At 36.6% G+C, this 22,410-nt stretch overlaps 1 protein-coding gene across 4 annotated transcripts in view; it reads left to right on the top strand.

Moving 5' to 3' along the window:
• Positions 1-19,215, top strand: part of CCDC171 (coiled-coil domain containing 171) — a 153,328-nt gene extending 134,113 nt beyond the window's left edge. For all 4 annotated transcript variants that reach the window (XM_049795856.1, XM_049795855.1, XM_049795854.1 and 1 more), the window contains one exon: positions 18,984-19,215. In XM_049795856.1, the coding sequence (XP_049651813.1) occupies positions 18,984-19,025 (42 nt within the window). In that variant the 3' untranslated portion in view covers positions 19,026-19,215. The remainder of the gene's footprint in view (positions 1-18,983) is intronic.
• The last annotated feature ends 3,195 nt before the right edge of the window (positions 19,216-22,410 follow it).

Genomic DNA, 22,410 nt, shown 5'->3' with positions numbered 1-22,410 from the left:
TGAATTGACATCTCCATCCTCCAGCCTACTTTTAGTCCAACCACTTTCCTTCTAGTCAATAGTGTTTAGATTCTGAGACTGCTATGTGTGCTCATGCTAATGCCAACAGAGAGGAACAGGAAGGGATATGATTATAATGGACAGAGATGAGATGAATGCTGGAAACACAGCTTACAGAGAAGAGAATTATTATGTGGGGTGAAGGGGAGTCAATAGCAGAATGTCTCTCTACTCTTCATTAGTGTCCAGCTATCTGTCTGTCATACTCTTCTCTGATGATTCCTCCTCTGAGCAGAGAAAGGCCCTCTGCATTTTTCATTCTTGCAACTCTGTAAAATTGAGTATGGCTGAAATACAGATTATTGGTTTTCTACCTAAACCTTCTTTTTTTTTCCATTGTTCCCCATTCCTGTATCTCTTTCCTGGTTTTTTTGTTGTTGTTGTTTTTTATTTAATTTCTCCTGTTTTTTTTTCTTTACCAAATGCTTCTGAAATTTCCCTTACATTTCTAAAATGTCTTTCTCTTTTATTTCTGTCATCAAACCATTAACATTGTGTAATAGTCTTTCTTTGCAACCATAACAGTTTCACTTCTGTGCATTTCCTTGTTTTTTAAAATTTACTTTCACTGAAGTGCAAGTACCACAGTCAGAGTTCTGTCTTCCATAACTTGCTGCATCCCCACATTAAGGGTCGTATCTATAATTGGTAGAGCTAATAAGAGTTCAGCTAAGAAGGTGTCATTGACATGGCCATATGTAGTCTTTATTATAAGGATGTAGGTTGCTAGAGGAGGAACAGAGAAACCAGCAGTCAACCTCTAGCGTGAAATACGGTGGAGAATTATTTCGCTGCGCACTGAACTCAGTAGTGGACTGGCACTGCCATTTTCTCCATGAAATTTAAGAAACTGTTTTGTTTTCCTTTACATGTCTCTGCCTTTATGCCTTCTTACGATTTTCCTCAGAAAAGCTTAATGTGCTTAGAAGGTGGGTTTGGTGGAAGTACTTCACTGGTAGTAACTAACTGTGCACATGATCTGTATGTAAGCAGAGAAGATATCAGCTAAAATGTTCTTGTGTTTCTTTTTTCCTGCCTATTTCTTGTTCAGCAATATCTAGGAATATAAACATCATGAACTGGACTGCACTTCAAGGTTTCCTATTAAATGAACACTTGCCAGTTTCTTTAACAGTACTGGATTCTGCTGCTTTGATCCATTTTACTTCTTCTTCAGATACATTCATTTATTACTATACTTGCACTTTCATTCAGAGTTGCAGTAACAACTAGGCTTTGAACTGAGAACTTTTAAGTGCTGCACTGTGCAGTAGTGTAGTCATAAGCAATTACTTTGTGGGTGCTGTGGGGAAACATGTGGCATCATATTAGTCACATGGCAAGCATGTGAATCCATGGTGTCTGTACTGCCAGAGTTTGTTGCTGCAAGCAGAGTGTTGTGGGGAGTGAATGCAGTGACACTGTATTTTCCAGTGTGACCTGACACATATGAAGAACTGACAGAATTAAATTTGTAATAAAATTCCTCCAGAAAGTGTTTTCATAGCTTTCAGCCCTGAGATTTTGTACCTGATGTCAGCACTGCTGTCAGAATTTTAAGAATTTAAAATATTCTGGTACCAGTTTTGGCAAACAAAAGGAGCCACTGTTACATTACAAGTGGTCAGATCTGATCCTGACTGTGCAGCTGATCTGGTGATATTCCTTCCTTTTTCTGCTTTCACTTCAGAATCAAAGGAGAGTAGAAAATGAAGGGGAAAATACAGTAATTTATAAAGACGATGAAGTGAGAAAAGTTTTGTGTATACTGGAGAAATGGAAATTTGGGGAGCCAAAAGGATAACTTTAACTGAAAGGGGCAGAAGGTGAGTTTCAGATGGGTGAGAGGGGTGAAGTAAAGGTTTGTAAGAAGAGCAGAGTTCTCTGACTAACCATGAAAACAACTGTTGTCTTTGGATGCTTCTCCTAACTGGAGCTGAAAATGAAATCACTCATTGCTTTATGTGGCTTTGCATCATCTTTTTTTTTTTTTTCCTCACAGTTGTGGCTGTGTCTGTCCTTTGTCTGAAAATGCCTAGTGATATCACTGAAAATACAGGAATTGTAGGTTTTGGTAAGGTGAGAGAAGCAAGTAGAATGATCTTATGTGTGAAAAATCCATATTTATTGTTGAGATGCTAGTAATTGACGTATGCCCTCATATTTTTGTCTTGAGGAATCGCATTAAGAAAAATGTACACTTTTGTTCCTACTCAGAGCAGTCAGCTCACAGTTCTCGTGATCTACTTGAACCCCACTCATGGAGAGGAGAGAGAAAAGAAATTTAAAATTCAAACTTACTAGTTTACACCACTGACAGTTTCTTCCTACTTAGCCAGGCTGGTCAGAGCAGTGGGTTTACATGTCTTTCCCCCATATCCTTTGTTTCCTTGTCACCAGATCAATCTGTGTTTCAAGGCTGAGACCTGCATCTAACAGGGATGCAACGCCTTACATTTAGAATTATGAGGATAGAACTGGAGAGAAAGAAAAAAACCTCTTCGTCTTTTCACTTGCTGCATAGGAGAAAGGCACTCACTCCATCGGTGTCATGTTAAATGTCAAGAGAGTGTCTTTAAGGGGCCGGAGCCATATCTCTTGTGTTAGGACATGGAATGACTGATGTAGCTGGGGGAATTCTTCCCAGATGTTGCAAGAAGCAGATAGGTCCTGGATGAAAACTTTGCTTGGCTTTTCCACTACTTCATGCTAGCCTGATGCACAGTTGAACTGAAAAGATTTTTTGCAAGATTTGGAATTGAACTGGTTTTGTGAAAGATTTGGAGACACTAGTTCTTAATTTGCTTTGCAAAAAATAATTAGACTTGTTATTTTTATTGTTACCCTCTGTCTTGCAGTGTTTTCTTGGAAATAGTCTAGGACAAAATTCAGTAAGATATGGACCTCAAATAATTTACTGTGAAACATATGAATGTTCTTAAAGTGATAGTAAAAAAAAAATCTGACAGGCCCACAAGGAGAATATCCCAACTGTTGAGATAATAATAGACATGAAAGAGTGGAAGTATCAGTATAGGCAAAAATAGAAAACTGTATTCGTAATATTTACTAAGCTTTAAGTCTTTTATCAGGCTGAGTCCACAAAGCAGTAATATCTTCCAGAAACTACTTTTTTACTGGAATACTTGCATTTCTTACCTGATTTTAAGCAATTTGGCATCACTTGCCAACCATACTGCATAGCTAAGGAATGCAGGTATCCAAGTGCAAATGCTCACCTTGTCATGTGGTATTGCTTACAGAAGTAATAGTTGTAACTAAATAGTATAAATCATGTAGTTTAAACTTTTTGCTTATTATGTAGTGCCAGTAAAAAAAATAATATGAAACCAATATTATAAATCACATTATGTAACTCAGGACAAGGTGTTAAAAAACATTTACAGTAATCCAACAACACATTTGCTATTTTGTAAAGAATACTTCCTTTTCTATGCAAAAATTTTTTTGATACTCAATATTCTAGGTATGTGAACTTTTAACTTGTCAGACTATTGTAACATATTTGAAAATTGTAGTAATTTGATTAAAATGTTGCCTATAAGGCAAAAGGTTCAGTTAATAGAATCCATATGTAATTAAAATGCAGAACTAAATGTAATCAGACCCCAGTGACTGGTGCCTTCATATTGATAGTTTTACAATGGCCTCTGGGGTTGAAAGTTTATGTTAAAGTTACTAATGTAGCTGTGCTCCAGAAAAAGAGCAAGGCAGTTTAGCTGTTTCAGATATGACAACGTTCTGAAGTGGTAGTCACACAACTAAAATAGTTGATAGTCTGAATTTTAGGGGTATCTTCCACTGGCAGGTGGTAGAAGCGTAAGACTGCTGGAGTGTACTAGTCAGAGAATTGCATTCAGCAGCAACACTGCTACATAAACATCCCCAAATGAAGGATCGTGCTGTGAGCAAGTAACGGTGTATTTTTTTAATAATACAGTTACTTAATTTGTGTGAATTCATGTTTGAATCATCTGAAAGTTATAGACACAACACTATGTACCAAGCCACAAAAGAAGTTTAAAAAAATTTCCTGAACTTAAAAAAAAAAAAAAATTATTTTCTCTGGACAGTTTTAAGAGTCGACATCCTGTGTTAGAGTTCTCTAATCATCACCAGCACAATTTACAATCAGAACACACAGAGAGCCAGTTCAGACCAGCTCATCTGTTGACTTTGGCAGAAGCCCTTAATCTCACTGTGTGCAGCTGCCACTTGAGAGCTGGGGACTCGGCACAGAGCCGAAGGAGGGTGGGATGCAGGGTTGGTCAAGGCATGAACACATAGGCCTGCTTCATTTCAACAGCCATACACTGCTTTTTTATAGTCTTTTCATTTTACAGCCTTTTTTTTTAAAAAAAAACACACCAACACTGAAATTAAATGAGGACCTCTCATGAGCCACTGCGCTCCAGGCATAAGAAATTGTAATGTCTGGCTTCCAGAAACTGTCCCGTCAAAATGTGCTTCTGATTAGGTGGCTTAATTACAGCTGTGAAAACAATGTTGATTTAGGCCTCAAGATTCCAGCGCATGTCAGCCGTTATTAGCTAGCCTTGGACTGAAGCCACCATTTTAAAACTCTGTACCACTAAAGTCACACAGTGCCTGACAACTTTTTATTTAGGCAGAGATGTTGCCAGAAGCAACACTTTTTATGCAAAATATTTTGCATTGCGCAAATTTCAAATGTGACACTGTTGATGGACATAAAATGGGTAGTTACGGGTGAACTTCACCAAGTCCAAACCCTAACTTTTGCAAAAAAAACCCCCACCAAACAAAACCACCAACATCCCCCCCCACCGTTTCAAATAGTTTTTATAAAGTTTGACTGACATAATGCTTAATTTTAATTCCTTTAATTCAGTTTTATTCCAAATCCAGCATGTTGGTTTAACCACCCAATTTTATTGCATCTAAATTTTCTTGACAGTTTCATTTGCTGTTGGGAAATAAAATTGCCGTTTTTGCAACATGGGAAATAATGGCTAGTTTCAAAACCAATATGTTTGAAACTTCCTTTGCCTGAAGCAGGTTAAGGCACACACTCAATTTACTTTAGGGGAAAAAAGCTCATTAAATAGTTTTTAATATTTTAATATAATTTAAGTAACTGCTTTCACAGTGGGAAGGCTTATTAGGCCCATGTATTTACACCTGCAGAGAGGTAAATGTTTGGGTAATTAAGAGGTTTCCAATACTTCAGCTTTTCAGTGTAGTTGTGGAGTTAATGCTGTAAACACTGTAGATGGACACAATGCATTCACTGCATTTAAAAGTTACATTTCCACTTGTATTTTGCTTTCAGGTGCTTAAGAAAAAGGTTTAAGTGGGGTGGTTTGTTGGGGTTTTTTTTTTGCTTTGTTTTGTCTTTTCTTAAAGTCTCTTTAATGACATGAATTGGCTAAGGAATGTGAGTGAATGTGTGTGGGTGTTAGCTCTCGGCAGAGGCCGGTGCTTTGGAAAAGCAAGATCTACATTCTCACTTCACAGTTGCCATGAAATTCCAAATGTCCATGCTGTGCTGTTTAATGGAAACCATGAAGTTCCTAAATGACCGCAGGTCTGTTCCGATGTTAAGCACAAAACAAATCTTTCAAGTCTTTGGCTGAGTCACAAAAAAGGAGGGTCATGTTTTCAGGAAGCTAATCTTTCCTTTTTTTCCTTCATGGTTTGCATTTCTATGGCATTAGAAATGTGTTTCTAGTGAGGTACTGGAACTACCAGCTCACAAACAAGGGTCCTCAGTTCCCAGGACTGAAAACAAGACACTTGGAACCTGAAGCTGCATTCATCTCTTATCCTAAATGCTCAGGCCAGTGCAACAATTGTACCTCCCAGAGCAACTAATTGGAAATTGACTTAGAGAAACTAATGATTTGGGTAAGGAAACAAGTCTAAGGGGTAGGTTCAGGTTTGCCCTGTAAAAAATCTTCATGCATTCATTCTCTGCCTGCAGCGTATTAACAGAGAAAAAGGAAGCGAATGCCTACACTTCATTTTGTTCACTTTTTGAAGGTGAAATACTGCAACAAGCTAGTCTCTTTTTTTTTTTGCAAAATGGTACATGGGGTTTCTGAACCTGAATGTTTCAAAAGGGCCCCAGTTGCTGTGGAGGGCAACTATGAGGCAGGAGATAGCCATGTGATGCCATATTCCTTATTAGATAGATGTCTTTGTAGTGGTCTTTCAAAATGTGTTTCATTGGTAATGTACGATGAGTTTGATTCACCAGCTGCATATGTTTACTTCCTGTTTTCTACACACCCCTGTTTCTTTTGCCTTCTTCCCACACCTCTCAAAGTGACATTTTCAGCACATCAAATTAAAAGAAACTTTTCTGTATTATTACGTATACTGCTAATACTGCAATAGAAATAAAAGTATTGGGCGTGCTAGACAGGCTGTTATTTTGAGAACTGGGTATTACAGACTAGGACATTTAACCCTGGGAAAAAGTTTTTACAAAAGAATAGAGCCGAGGACATAATTTTACTGGCTTTATAGAAGAAAAGGAATATTCTCTACAAAGGCAGACAAATTCACTTCTTTCCAGACTCAAGGACTTTTACTCAGGCCAGAAGGTGCTTCCTGCTCCCTTTTGAAGAAGTTATTTCAAGAAAAAGAGCTGGGAAGCTTCTATTATTCCCTGCTAAACTGTGGGTTAAACATAAAGGGAATGTCTGTTTGTTCTGAGACTCTGAATTCTCTGAGAAATTTTTAGAGGGGATTAAAGCATAGCTGTGCCTGAATGAGTCTAACTCAGATACTTAAATGGCGAAGGAATCCATGCAATCCAGATTGTCATCTTCCTGATATTTTCTTGACATTTTAAATGTAGATCCTATAAGGTGTGTTGTGAATACTTGTTTTCTTGTTCTGATACCTGCTTGGTTTTGTGTTTCAAGCTAAGTATGTAAAGCACTGTTTATAAGGAGAAAATTCAGTGCTGATCTTCAGGCATCAGCTTTGATAAATAGTTCAAGATGTAGAGATGCTACATGTGAGTTGCATTCAATAGGCGGGGATGATAGGTGGAAGGATTTTTGTTGGTTTTGTGGTGTTTCATGTTTACTTTGTACCACTAGCTTACTGTCCAGTTCTCAAGGAAAAAAGAGAATAAGACCTAGGGCAGTGTTTTGAAGAGTCTGCCTCTTTCTCAGCCAGCCTCAGAAATGCATATATGTGCAGCATGCCCCCACTTACAATGTAGCATGGACAATGCTACATGCACCTTTTTGAAAAAAAAGAAAAAAAGAAAAAAAAAAAAAGAAATTTGTGCTGACATTTAACTGGATTGGTGCTGGAGAATCTGTTTAAGCATAAAACTATATTTAAGATAGTGGGGAAGTAAGTATTCCCCTCAAAAGATGTACTGTAAGTGTTTGTAAAACTAAATCTCATGTTTAGAGGTTTATGTTTCCCTCTGGATGGCAGGGAGACAACCGATGCCCCACCACCAGAGACTTCAGTGCCAGCTAGCTGGCAAACTTTCCTCCACAGGAGACAACTGTCTCTGATGCTGTATCTCCTCTTAGTCTCTGCTTCTGGTATACTGACTGGAAGTAAGGTCATGGGAGCACAAGGCTGGGTATCATCTCCACCCCTGGTCCCACAGCAGATTTCTCAGCTGTCAGACCTCACCTCACTAGTCCAAGTGGAGGAGGAGTGGATCTTCTGCAGGCCAAAGGGAGGTAATGAGAGCGATGAAGAAGGGTAGCTGTAAACTATAGCATACTTTGTGCCTTTCTGGAATTTATAAAATCAGATTGTTTTTCTGTTGGTTTGCTCATTTCCCCCTTCCTTCTCCTTCAGTTGTGCATGTTGCATCCTTTTCAACTGGGGAAAAAAGAACAAACCTTTGCATTCCTTTCTGTGACATTTTTGCAGTAGGGTAATGTGTTTTTGTAGAAATACATGTGTTTACCTAATTCCATTGCCTGATTGCTTGCATTTTGTACTTTAAGCATAGAAGTTAATGCGAGAAATGAAAAAAAACCCTTTAGAATATATTAGAGACTATGACTTGAAGAGATAAAAAGACAGGGAATTCAGAGTTAGGGCATGAAGCATAACACTGTTCTTAACTCCTAATTTTATTCCTGTAATGCTGACATGATTTAAGGGCATGGAGTCAGCAAGTTACATCTTAATGTTTATTTTTATTGGGTTTTACATATTTAAGTCACACTGCTTAATATTTACCCAAAATTTATTTATTTATTTATTGTTGTTGGTTTTAAGTTAAGTATAAAAACTTTTCATGGAAGTCTGTGAAACCCACATTATGTAGTGAAGGCACAGTTTTTCCAGTTGATCATAGTAAGGACCTGTTTGCTCCAGAGACTGGGATCCCTGAAGCAGTTTGGCCTGTTGAATAAACTAGTACTTGAACAAATTTTACAAAATTCATTGTTTACAATTTCACAAAACAAATGTGAAATGCGTACACAGTAGGGTAAAGAGCTTGATTGTCATCTGAAAGGATGTTATCGTGATAATAGTCTTGATTTTTCAAATAACTTCTGTTTTCTTCAGTTTGTGTGATGGTTCAGTTAAAGAAAGATATTTAGAAACAAATGTGCTTCTTAAACTATGTCTTTCCCATTTTACAAGAATTTGGTTTTTTTGTTGACTTAAACGTTTCAGAAATGCTACCTTTTGGAAAGGAAGGACCCTCTTTTTGTTAAGCAATCAATTGACATTTTTGGGTTTTTAGTGGGAAGTAGGATACCTTTAAAATGCATAGTAAGTAATAAAATTTACTAAAAATATAGGCAAGAATAGTGTGGTTAATCACCAGCAGAGTTTCCCTGCCACATGTGATTATATTAGGAAAGCAAAGTGACATTATGATGATGCAATGATTCCATTTCATGCTTTTCAGATAGTTTAACAGCTTCAGTTTAACAGGGACCCATGGAACCTTTAAAGCCACGTTGCTTTAAGACACCACACTTTTGGATCTTTTGGATCAACTGAAATTGGCCCATAAACCCATAGTTCACTCAGTAAATGTCACTGCAAAGCTGACATTTCAATACTTGCCTCTCTTAAATTTGTATGTTCACCAATATTTTGAAAGCCTTTTGTCCTGTCTAGGTGTTGCAGGTAATTTGACAAAGAAAGCCCTTGGAGGCCAGAGCCACAATAATTAAATAATTCACTATTTTTTCAGCTTTTGTTGAGTACCAAGGGTCTCATTTGATCACAAAAGTATCAGCTCATGTGGTGATTATACACTTATGGTCAGGGACCAGTTAGTCTTTCAGACTCAGTGTGACATCAAGTTTTCTTTCACAGGGTAAGTAAATGAATTGCGCTCTTTTGGGAGCCTAAGCATGTATTGTAACTTAACCAGGACTTTGCAAAGCTTCCTGACATTTAAAGTCATCCAGTTTCATTTTAATTTGTGCATGTCAAAACATGCCATTGCTTTAGGAATTTCTAGTTTAATTTAATAACTTACTGAAGTTTACTACACTTTTAAGAGATTTTTTAGTAGAGCATAATCTAATTGGGAGCTCTGAATAAAGGAATTTAAGGTATCATTCTGGAATGTACAAGGCACACCAAGTTACTGAAACCTCCCTGTGTAAAATGATTTTTTAAAGTTGTGTTACAGCTTTCTTGTTTTTCAAAAACCAAAGAGCTGAAGAAACCTCTCTCCAAGTCTCCTTCTATGTTCTTCTTGACTCTTCCGATAAAAATTTTACATGCCTGATGAAAGTTTGTAGTGTTGTATGTGGTGGTGGTTCTGGTTTGGGATTTTTTTATTTGTTTGTTTTAACTCTTCTGTGCTTTCAGAACACACAAACACACAATTGGCATATATATATGAAAGGATTCACATAAAATATGATTGGTGTGCAGGAAATAACAGTTCCATTTGCCTAGTGGACTCACTTGAACTGCATGTTCAGCCTCACAGAAAGTAATGACCTAGTACCTGCGCTAAGAGTGGTTCTTACAGGCAAATTGTGCTCAGAAATCGAGTAAGTATAAAAAGTTCTGCTGAAGTAATTATTAGATTTTTTTATTTAATTTCAGTCTGAAGTATAAATGTATATATAAATTTGGCCAAACCCAATAGAGACAGTAAACCTAGCTCACCCACACTCAAGTTGTTTATAACTGATAAGCTTGGTTCCTTGCCCAGTTAGTGTAATTTGGATCTTGCATTGACAAAAGACCTACATGTTAGCCATCAACTGAAATTGAGCCTAAAATATTTTTTTTTTTTAGGCTATTCAGATATCAACTGATATTTTATAAGCAATACTGCCGGAAAGCCAACTGTTTTCCATGACCATTACTGTTATAAAAATACCCTTTAGAAATCTATTTAATATATACTGCTTCAGATATTGCATGCAATTTATGGAAGGAGTAACTCCCTCCTGAAGTTACTTCAACTAAGTTTTACTGGGGGTGAATGAACATGCTTGGTTTGGATAAGCAAACAGAAGTTTGAAAACTATCCCAAACCTACAGGGAGCCAAATGTACCTCTTGTGAATCTTCCTCTAAGCTAGTTTATGGGGGAGGGGGATGGAGCCTTTATCAGGGTTTTGTCTGGGAGGTAGCAGGCTACACATCTGCAGTGGACATTCCAGAAAATGTACACTACACTGGCCAGTGCTAAAAGGGTGGAACCCTTTGTCCTCCTAATACATTGATGATTTTAATAATTAACATTCATTTTTAGAAAATGAAGTTGACTAGTAATAGTTCACTTCTAAGCATGTGGTGTAAGTCAGTCATTTTATGTGCTATAATTAGAGTATCTTTTTAAGAGGCTACTCAGTTTAATACACTTATTTAGATGAACTGATATTTAGATTAGCCTGTAGCCTAACACAAATGCAGATGTTCTTACACAGCATGCAGGCGTTTGTCTGTATTTTGGATAACAGATTACAATCAGTCTGTTTTTCAAATAGGTGCAGATAGGTTGCATAAACCATGTCTGAATCCAGTTTATGATCCTAATTCTGTTGTCTCCTAAGAGCTAATATCAATCTGCTGTTTGTTAGAGGATGCTAAAGGCTGTCAATTCATGATATCAGCATTTCCCTTCTCACTTCAGGATTATGAACACCAGATTATATTCTCACAACTAAGTAGACTGAAATCACTTTTTGCTCACCTGAAGGTTTTTGGAGAGATCTGCAATAATATTCTCCACTAAGAGGCCTTGTGTGTCCGTGGCACTTCATTTTAAGTCTGAGTAATACCATTTTCCTGCTTGAAATCTGAGTGAGATGTTCACTACATTTTTTTTCATTGCTGCAAAACTACCCATTTTTGCATCAGCAACCTCTGCCAGAGGTGTGCAAGTTCTAAGTCCTTATGACTTGCTTCTTTTCACCACCTTTCATAAAGATAAGTTGGTTCCATGTCCTTGCCATAAATTCCTGTCGAGTGAGGTGTCTGCTTTACACCTCAATCAATATATTTCCTTTTTGTTTTTCTTCCTTCATGCTTATGGCTTCTCTTAAGCTTGCACTTTCCACAAACCAGATGTCTGCTTCTCTCTATGAAAATCAGATTTATTATGTGAAAAAATGCCCTTTCAATGGTTTTTAGAGAGAACTTCAAGAGGACTTGTCCCTGTAGATGCGCTGGGAAAGCATAACTTACCTGAACTTGTAACACACCAGAACCTGAAAAAGCTGGATAGTCTTTTGAGTCTTGCATTGCTGGAGTTCTGGTAGTTGAAACCCATAAGGTCTCCAGAAGTCATTTGCTACAGCGACTCCTAATTCTACTGTCCAGACACCAGTGCTCATCCAGACCATTCCACCCTTGGTTAGCAGCGTGCCTCTTCAGCAAAGAGTGCTTGGACATCATCAGTACTTATTGCATATTGGATTTTTAAGGGCCTTTTCTGACCTACTCCACATATTTAATACAAATATACCTGAGAGAAGTAGTGAGTAAACTGGAGTATTCTCAAGGCATCTGTCTGCAAAGTAACAGTGAGTTCCATGTTTGTTCTCGTTGTTATATAAGCTGTCAGGACAATCCTAAAATGTTGATTTCCATTTTTTTAATAGTTCATTTGTTTTGTTAGCTACATAGATTTATATTTCTGAATATTATTCCTCAAAAATATTGCATATTTGGCAGAAATGCATAGCAAAAATTAATCTCCTGAATGCCTAAAGATTTTTTAACGCAAGAAAGCTGAATCATAAAAGACAATTTCATTGTTCCTAGACCTTTCTCCTTTATGTTGTTAAATGTTATTGTTAGAAATAATTACTTTTTCCCTCTTTCCCCCTTGCATCCATATTGCTGATACAGGATATCTTTATTAATTATAAAGTGATTGAAGTATTTCACAGAATCTTTTTTTCCAAAATGTTCATGATGATTAACTCTAGGATTCTGCATTAAAATCAGTCTTTGGTAAAAGATAGATTAACGCACCACTGGCAAAGGTCTGCTGTCCTTGTCCTGTGTAGTAGCAGAATGCCTAAATTGTAATTGCACCAGTTCGGAGCAAACAGACAAAAGGGAAGGTAGCTAAGCATTTTGCTGTGCGTGAGCAGTTAGAGGGCAAGCAGACACCATGCACCTTGACCACCTATTATGAAGCTTTTTGCTGCAATGTCAAGTGAAAGCGAGTTAATTGGGTGAAGCTGTAGAGCATGTTAGGGGCATGGTAAAGGGTTGCTGTTTGACAGCTGAATGTCAGCAGAAGGTAGTGAAGTGTGGCTGAGAGACAGAGACCTGTCACAAAGTTCATGTGGACTATAGCACAGTTAGGGAGATGAAATGTGGTTCTGTCTCACTTTCTCCCTCATTGCATTCAAGCACCTTAAGATTTCACACTGTATGTGTCAACCCTTGTTCTCTAAGCTGTTTTCTCCTAACACTTCTGCATTCAAATGATTGGACAGAAGATGCTAATGTTTGGCAAAATGAATGTAAATACACTTTTTTCCTTTTTCTGCTAGAGCGGCAGTATACATGCAACTCAGACGGAACTTTGAAGGCTTACGTCAGACAGTCACACTGTCTAGGAATTCAGCTGATGACTGAATATATTTCTCAAGAGAATATGAAGTTTGACACTTTAACTAGTTGGATAGGGACTGTTTCCCCACTAGCACTGGCAGAAGAAAAGGCTAAGTGGGGAGGACCACTTCATGAGCTGCTTGTACGTCAACATGGTGTTGTGAGCATTTTAGTCTCTGGTTGTAGTCACCTTCTCCTCTGCTTGCTAGAAAGAAGTGAAGAGCTGAGGGGGAACCATGAGAGAGAGGAATAGTGATCTGAGGCAATGAAAAGCTGTGGGAAAACTCACATAGCAGGAAAGGCTTTCTTGGAAGCAAGAGCAGCATCAATTAAAGATAGCAACAACGTGATACACTGATGCAAAACACAGGGAGGTGTCACAACAGTTTGGTAAGGGCATAGTGTACCTTTCAATGATCTTTGCAACATGCAGCACAAGATAAACCAATAGCCATTTGGGTTAGCTAATTACATTAAAAATAAATAACTAGAAGTGGAAAGACAGTGGTAGGCAGCATGGGCAAAAAGTACTAAAGAATTTGGAAACCTGGATTGAAATCAGTATAGACTGCTCATTTCACCATGAGAGTAGTGCACTGCATAGTTTGCCTAATATTTTGATATTACTAGTGTAGTGCAGAGAATTTGACCTGAAAATGGGAGACTTCCGTGTGTATTCCAATGAAGCATCTGGAAGAGAAACTTACTATATAGGCTGTATGGTGGATTTTGGCCAAAGTATTTAGAAATAATCAAAATTAGCAATGCAAAACCAAATTATTTGTCTTTAAGCCAAACATTGAAGATAAGGTGTTCATCTGATGTGATAATCCATCTAATCCTGTGTGTTCTTAAAACATACCAGGTTTAAGTATGTTTGAATAAAACAAGAATACAGCCTCTAGAGTGTGATTTCACTGAAGGCATTAATGCTAAGGCATTAGCAAAGCAGAAAAAAGAATTATTTCCAGATATTTCAGACTCATGTGTTTGTTTAAAAACTCCTGAAAATGGAAGAGGGAATTCTTTGATAATGAAAAAAGCCATTAGTATTGTTGGCTACCAGCGCCCAAAGTGTGTTGTGTGTCTACCTTTCTGACTTAATATGTAATGACTTGGCAGCCCATTGAATTATTCGCTGATATCAAATTGTTTGCAGAATCCAGGCAGGAGTGCTGACAATTAAAATTTATACGGAATGTTACTGGTTTCCTACTTTGTGTCAGAGCACCAATTTAGTCCTACTGCCTAAGCATACAGAATTGCAAAATCATTGACATGGGAAGCAAATTTTGCAGTTTTGGCCATCTTACATTCCTGCTTTGAAGAAGTTTGTTAACTACCACTGTATTGCACTGACACCCACTAGTAATACTTCCCATTTTAAGCACCAGTTTCTGATATTTTATTTATTTCACTGAGAGTGAGAAATGGCTCTTGGAGCTAGTTTTAACAGCAAAAGAATGATCAGCATACTCAATGTCCATTGGCATTGTCTGGGAAAAGGCAACGCAGTTTTGGAAGTAGTAGTCTACGAAGGAGGCTGTGAATGATCTGAAAATGTGCATCTTTCTCGATAGGGAAATAGGTTTCCACATAAGTCTTGCAAAATGGTTATCAAATGCAGTGGTTGTTTCTTTAACTCATACTGGAATTGCTGTTGCTACAGTGAAATGATGCAAGCTACAATGATAACATAGGTGGGAGAAGCTGAAAAGAACATTATTGGCCATTTGATTTGCTGTCTACTGGTATTACTGTGTATATGTGTGTTCTAGAGTTAGGGTGAGAGGAATCAGTATTGGAAATCAATTGTGGAGAAATACATCGACTGTTTCCCACTTTCCCTCCATCACTCTCTGCATCTGTGCTCACCTTACGTTTCTTCCTACTCTTGAGGGACTGTGCTACAGGCTTTCCAGAGATTTTAGAGGGTGCTGGAGTTCAGAAGAAACTACAGCTTGCTCCTCCCTCTGCGCTTCTGTTTGCTGTCAGGCGTCCTCACACACACCTAAGTGTCCTGTAATCTGGTGATTTCCAGATCACACTTTGGCCTTGTAATTCAATGATTGTCTTTAATTTACCTTGAGATAAAACACTGAACTTATTATTTACTGCATTGAATCATCACACAGGGAACACCCATAACTGAGTCTTTGTAATATGTTGTAACTTCAGTGTTATTCTTTCTGCCCTTTTATCTCATCCCTTACTCTGTCATTTTCTGTTCTGATTCTAAGCAGTTTCATTACTTTCTTACCTCAGTCAAAGCCATATATAAAAGCTTGTTATTCACAATGCAGAAGCCTTAACTCACAAAAACCTTACCACTTTTTATTATTCTGATTTTTTAATAATATAGAATGTTACATGTAATAAGAAAGTGGAAGGGAAGTTTGGGCTACTGTGTTTTGAAATTGAGTATTTGAAAGCAGTTTAAAGTGACTAAAATTAGTGGTGGGAAATGCCAAAATTGGAAGGAGTTATTTTTGTAACATACAAATAGTAGAGGCCAACTGAAAAGTTGTAGTGTGGTATTACAGTGAAAATTGTGGTCCAGTAAAATTATCCTTGTGTAAACTTTGAAGGCTGAAACCGTTCTCACTGATTTGTGGCTTCAGCTCTGGTTATAGATTTTACTCCTACCATTGAAGATAAACAGTATACTTCTAACAATGAATTTCTTTATGTAGTTATCTGTTTGCACCACTGTCATAACACATGCACAGTCTTCTAATTCAAAGTGTCTCACTGTGCATATTATTCCACAGGTATTGATACATAAAAGCAAAATGGGGTGTCTTTGATCACAACGTGATGCTTTTGAGTAGGCTGACATTGCAATAAAAGCAGATATAAGGTTATAATACATGATGATATTATAGTATTGCCTCACAATATCATGAATAATAAAGCAACCCACTATAAATCAGTGTTAACTTTGGTAAAACAGCTCATGTGTCATGAGAAAACCTGTAAACTAGATCCTAAATGTGATCATAGGTTAGTCACAGAAGAAAAGATGTAGAGAAGAATTATTTTAGAAATCTTTTTCTGTGTCCAATACTAAAAAATTGCTTGAGTTAACTATAGTTTAGCATGCAATTAGTCCATAATGTAGACTAACCTTCCATGTTTTCGTCTTTGGGAAAAAATGTTTTATAAAGTTAGGCTATCAAACTTTGAAAAATGACCGAAGGACATAACCAATTACTATATTACATAAATATTTTGAAAGTATATTTTTGCTAGATATATTGTGTCCTAAATCTCTATTTACCTGATGAAGTGTAACAGTTTAGATGGAACCATTTACAGCTTATCAGGTAAAAAAAAAGTGCTATGCTAAAGATTTACCTGAACAGACACCTTATTTAAGATACATAATTCCTCTTTTAAAAATTACCTAAATGCATATTTATATGATGGATTATCATCACATCTCTGGCACAGTCATTTGAGTTTGTCAATTTAATACATGTTTTAGAAAGGTGTCTAAATACAATAAAGTTGAAACAGGTCTGTTGGGGAAAATACAACTGCCTTTAAAATTCCTGCGTACAGGTATGTGTTCAAACAATGAGTGTTATAACAGTTCTGAGTATTTTTTCTTCTAAGCTATAGAATCCTATTTTCTTATTCATCATGAGTGTATATAATGATATTGGATCAAAACAGTTCTTATGAGTAATAGCCTAGATTATTTTTTTTTACATCAATCACATTGCTATTAGATCTGATTTCCCTTCTATTCAATGAATAGTATTCCATTCTTTGTAAGAAGTACAGCACAGGATTAACTAAAACAGAGCTTTTTTCCCCCAACAGTGAAGCTTTTACTGTAACATAGGCTATTGACTTGCTGCCAATCATTAAGTTTCATACTTCTTTTTTTTGCAACTCTCCAAGGAAATACGATTTCTTATCTCCTTACTGGGATTTTGATGCCATATTCTTCAAAAAAACCCTCACTACATCTGGAAAAGGAGTATTATGAGAGTGTAATTGTAGCATGTGAATTTTACTCACTGTGATACGCTGATTAATTGAGATGTTGAAAGCAGTACAAACTAATATGTTTAAATTTGTCTTCAATATTTGTTATCCAGAGTGAAATCTGTTTATAGCTTATGTCTTACTGATTCCATTTCTTTACACACAGAATTGTTTTTAGAACTTCACAAGTTATTTGCATATTTCAATATTGTCATAATATTTTTTTATGAATGACTCAGAATTTTGGCTATGTGGTCAGCTGATTAAAGTGTACAAATAACAGATTGTTAATTGGTGTAATAAGTGGATGCCTTCATTGAGATCTTGTTTCTGATGTGCTGGTACAGACGCAGAAAACCTTGTTTGTGCTTTGGCTTTTTAGTGGTTCCCATTCTGTATAGCATTTAGCCCAGAAGGACTGAAAAGCTACAGTGTTACAGATCATACTTACCAGTTCTGCTGGTTATCTCATCCTCATCACCACCATAGTTTAGAAAAACTCAAGGCACTACCTTATTTTAACTATAAACTTGAAGTAGTCGTCTAAATTTGCTACTGTATGGGTTCTTAATGAAGGTCTAACATAACCTAGCTGTTTACAGTAGCTGCAATATGGCTTGTGGTGAATCAGGAAATCAAAAGAGTCCATATCAAAGGGAACTGTTGAAGTAGGTGTTAGAAGCAGCCATCGATTTTTCTCCAGCAATAGTAACAGAGGAAAGGAGAATCTTTCATGAATGTGTCTTCATACATACAATTGAGTCTGGATTTGTTGAAATATGAATATACACACACTGTTCTGCCTCTGTTTGGATATCTATGAGTATGTATATTGGAATCTGTACTTCTTTATATATGCATTTCTGCCTTTGTGTGTGTGTGCTTATATATGCACGTATACTCTTCCTGAAATGCTGAAGAGAGAGTGTTTAAAACCTTTAAATATACCATAACAGTCTTTCAGTATCTTAACTATTGTCTTTTCTGTAATTATACTTTGCATGTGAAGTTTTCCCATATTTTATGACCTGATGAAATAATTGATTGTTATTTCCACATGTATATAGTGCATTGGGTAAAATATCTTGGTAAAGGACAGAAGAGCAATATGGCATTGTGTTTTCTTGAGTTTGTTTATGTTATGGACATTTAAGGGAATACAGAGTGTCTTTATTTAGCATTTTAAAAATTATTAATGCTGATACACTGATATTACCCATAATCTTTCAAAGTAGGATGAACAATGTTTTGGTGCTGGAAGTTATTTAATGTTGAATTTTAACTGGTCTAACCTTTATAACTGTTTAACTGAATGTCGAGACTCATTGAAATATGAATCATGTTCCCCATCAACATACATTCAGTGTATATTCTCTGGCTGTCTTCTAACAGGCTAACATTTGAAGAGTGTTAAGTGTTGGATTTCAATTGATGGTAAAATATGTTTAAAAATAAATGAATACCTTCCATGGTTAGCATGGCATATTTTTTCCTAATACAGTGACAGAGAGACTGTAGAGTAAGTTTCTTTACTTGATTAAAAAAACACACCCTAAAAATTATGATGAAGAGGGGTAAAAGTTTTCTGTAAGTATTTGTAGCACTTCAAATAAAGTAGGCTATTGTTTCCTAGCACTTACTCATGCAGAATACTCTAGCTAATGTCCTTTGTTCCTGCTTATTAAAGATTAATATGTATATTCAGGTACCATATATTTTAAATAAGTGATTGAAACAAGAAGCAAACACTTGCAAATACTTCATATGCATACTTTTGTGAAAGGCATAATGGAATTATTTTTCTTGCTTGTTTAACAGTAAATATAGTTTCTTTTTTGGTGTTTTTTTTTTTTTTATTATTACTTTATTTTACTCCAGGAATCAAGAGGGAGTTCAAACATCACCATGGCTTCGAGCTAGGAATTCAGCCTGAGCAGAGCTGTATCCCAAATTTTTTGGCATTGCGAGATGAACCTGACACATCCTGCAGTTTTATGCACAATAGAGCCAGTTCTCAGTCTTCAGTCTATTCCTTCAGCCTGAGTGTCACATCCAGTCCCAAAAGAACAATGGAAAATGGATTTTCAGGTTCTTTGTATCAATAATCTTTTAGAAGGAAAAAATTGCATTAATGTAAAATGATGCAATTAAAGTGCAATTTTGTTGCTACCTTTGAATTGTAGTTCAGCGTATGTATTTTTGACATTAATTTTACATTTTTATGAAAATGTGCATTCATATGTTCACATCTCTGCACTTCTCATTCTTTGCATACCGAAAGAGTTATTTTTTTTAACTTTTATTTATTGCAGTTGTTCATTTTTTATGTAGTATATTTTTAAATGTTAAAGAATGACACATTTTGGGTAATTTTCCTCAGTCTTAAAAAAAAAAAAATCAATAAGCCATTTTAGTCTCTATCTATCAAAGTTGTTTCATACTTGTCTATTTTAAAGCAGGACTGCAATACTTTAATAGGATTGAGAGAGCTATTTGAAATGTATGCCAATGATTCCTGTCATTTCATGGCAGCCCTGCCATGGTTCACTGAGCCCCCTCTTTTCTCTTGTCAGCTCAACTGAAGACAAGCATTTAGTTGCAAACTTTAAGCAGGTTGTGCAAAACAGAAATGATGTGACTGCTTCTCTTCCTGCACAATAATGTCACTGCTGGTCAATGTGAGAAGGTCAGGTTGCTCCTTGTAAAGCTACATGATACCACTTGCCTATTTGAACAAGTTAAGTTAACTGCTGAATCTGGTCCCTGCAGGCGCTGAAAACTCACCCTTTTATCAAGTCTGCATTTCATAAGAAAGAAGAACAATTGTGCAGGGAGGATTTCTGATGATATGTTTATGTACTTTATAAGGACAGTTCCCAAACCAGTGTTGCAGGTAATATATTTAGTTTAAGCTGAAAGACTTTAAAGTAATGGCTGTTTTGACCTTCAAATAGACTCCTTTTTTGTTGTTGTTGGTAGGACCCAAGAGTGACGCCCATCTTTGATGCTGACAGAATTTAAAGCAAGGCCATTGCCCTGCATTTTCTGCCTTGTAGCACACAAAAGTAAAATTGTATGTCAGGCCGAGATGTCGGGGAGCTGACAAGATGCCCCAGTGACATTTCAGCTGGAAAGAGCAAGTGTCTTGCAACCAAGTGGTCAAATATCAAATAATAGGTCAAGCAGGAAGGAGCTGAGTTCTAACCACAAAGAGGTTTCTGGTAACTTACTTGACAAGCTTTTGGGCGCTTTGTGGCTTGACAAAGTGATGTTCTGTTGGGTATCGCTAGACAGACTGTTCTTTATCGCCTTCAGAAGATCAGACATTGACATTGATTAAACTCTTTAACCCTTAAAGGTTAAATTCTAGCAGTTTCATCATTGTGAATGAAGAACAAAAGAAAATTTGTTATATACCATTTGTTTTCATATTAATCACTGAACTCCCCAGTGCTATTAACTTTTGATGTGCTATGTAGTTTTTGACAAAAAGATTGAATGCAAAATCTATATAATAGATTGTTTCTCATTATGGGCCAGTGATACATTAGAAAAATAATATTATGCATTATGGAATTTGTAATTTCTTCTAATATGTCAAATGTAGGATTTGATTTTAAAGCCTCTCGACTACTACTGAAATTCCATTTTGGTCGGAAAACAATATTTGCATAGATAATACACCATTTACAATAACCAAAGTCTTCCAGATACCCTTGTTTTCAGGTACCAGAAAATAAATCTTAAATTTAAAACAGAAGAACTTTAATTAAAGATAGCTTCAAGCTTTCAGGTATCCCCCTATTGTGCAAGTCCATTGCTCACAGCCATGCTGGGCATGTATGTGTGTATACCAATACAGAGCCATGTAAAAACAATAATAAATCCTGCAGAACTCTCACATGTAAGAGTTGGCTGATAGAGGAAGAACACTCCTTTTCTTTATGATGATGTATTTAGTCTTGAATACTGAAGAAACAAGTTTAGTTTCCCTCCAAAAGTCTTGGCTCCCCTCTTTCCTGACAGTGACTATTCCTGGTAAAGGCACTGCAAGTACTGTATTCTGCTCTCCCAAATAAAATGTCGAAGATCTGTTATATCTGTATGAAGAATGAAAGAATATGTTTTACTGAGCATTTTTCTTTCTACTATGCATAGGAGCATGTATGCGCTTTACTTTTTAGAATATATTCTCATGTTACTCTATAGTTTGAGAAAGAAAGTGCCTATTCTTTGCTACATGACCTCAAACTACTGAAGAAACTTTGCAGCATATTTGTCCCTTTCCCATCTATGTGCATGTAGAAATGGAAAAAGAATTCCCTTCTGAAATCTGTATCTTATTGAGACTAGGACTGATCTCCTCCAGTTCCTCCAGTCACTGCTTCAAGCATGGGTTCATGTGATTTCACATGGGCCATAGCAATGGCAAACTGAGTGTAGTTAATAGGAATAATCTAATGAGCTATCATTTCTCACAAGAACTAACTTGTATGTTTTCGTTGGAAGGAGGACGTCTACCTCATTTACTCTGTTTAAATATTGACCAACTGCAAGTTACAGACTATTTTTCTTAAACCCATCTACTTTGAAGAGACTTTGATATATCTTTTGTTTGGATGTCAGATGTCCCATTTGTAAAGGAAAGCTCCTCTTTCTTATATTGTGAAGAAGTTGTTGAGTAGTAAACTGGATGGATCATCGTTAGTCTAATATTCCTGTGTTGCTTTTCCAGGCATCTGATAAATTGAAATTTGTGACAAGCTCCAAATGAATAGAAGAAATCCAGCTGGCAAGATCCTGTGTTAGCAGTTTACAAATGATCCCACCAAAGTATTTCTTTCCCTTTTTGGGGGACACAATAAAAATAATGGTTGTGTAAAATGTGGCAACACAGTTCAGTAACAGTAGCTGCCAAAAGAGCATCCTGACTATTTTATACCATCTGCTCTCTCTGGCTTGCTTTGAAAATAGCAGAGCTTGAGACCTTGATCCTTACTTTCAGAGCTTTTCATGGTTTGGGCCTGGGATTTCAAAAGGACTGCTTCCACTTGGATAATCTCAGCTCCATCATCAGCACTGCTCCATGAGAACAACCAACCACTTTCCTTAGAAGAAAGCCCATGTTTGGTGGGGCTAGAATATTCCCCACATTTTTTGAATGTGGCACTACAAATAATTGGTCACAGATCTGCCTTTTGATCAGTCCCAAAGTTCATAATAATTTATTTTCCCACCAAGCAACTCATCTCTGAAAAGAGATTATGAAATATATGATTTCTTCCCTGCAAAGGGAAGTTTTACA

Source organism: Accipiter gentilis, chromosome Z (assembly GCF_929443795.1).
Source record: "Accipiter gentilis chromosome Z, bAccGen1.1, whole genome shotgun sequence".
Lineage (NCBI taxonomy): Eukaryota > Metazoa > Chordata > Aves > Accipitriformes > Accipitridae > Astur > Astur gentilis.
The sequence above is the reverse complement of the archived record's forward strand: the minus strand, read 5'-3'. Positions and strand labels throughout refer to the sequence as shown.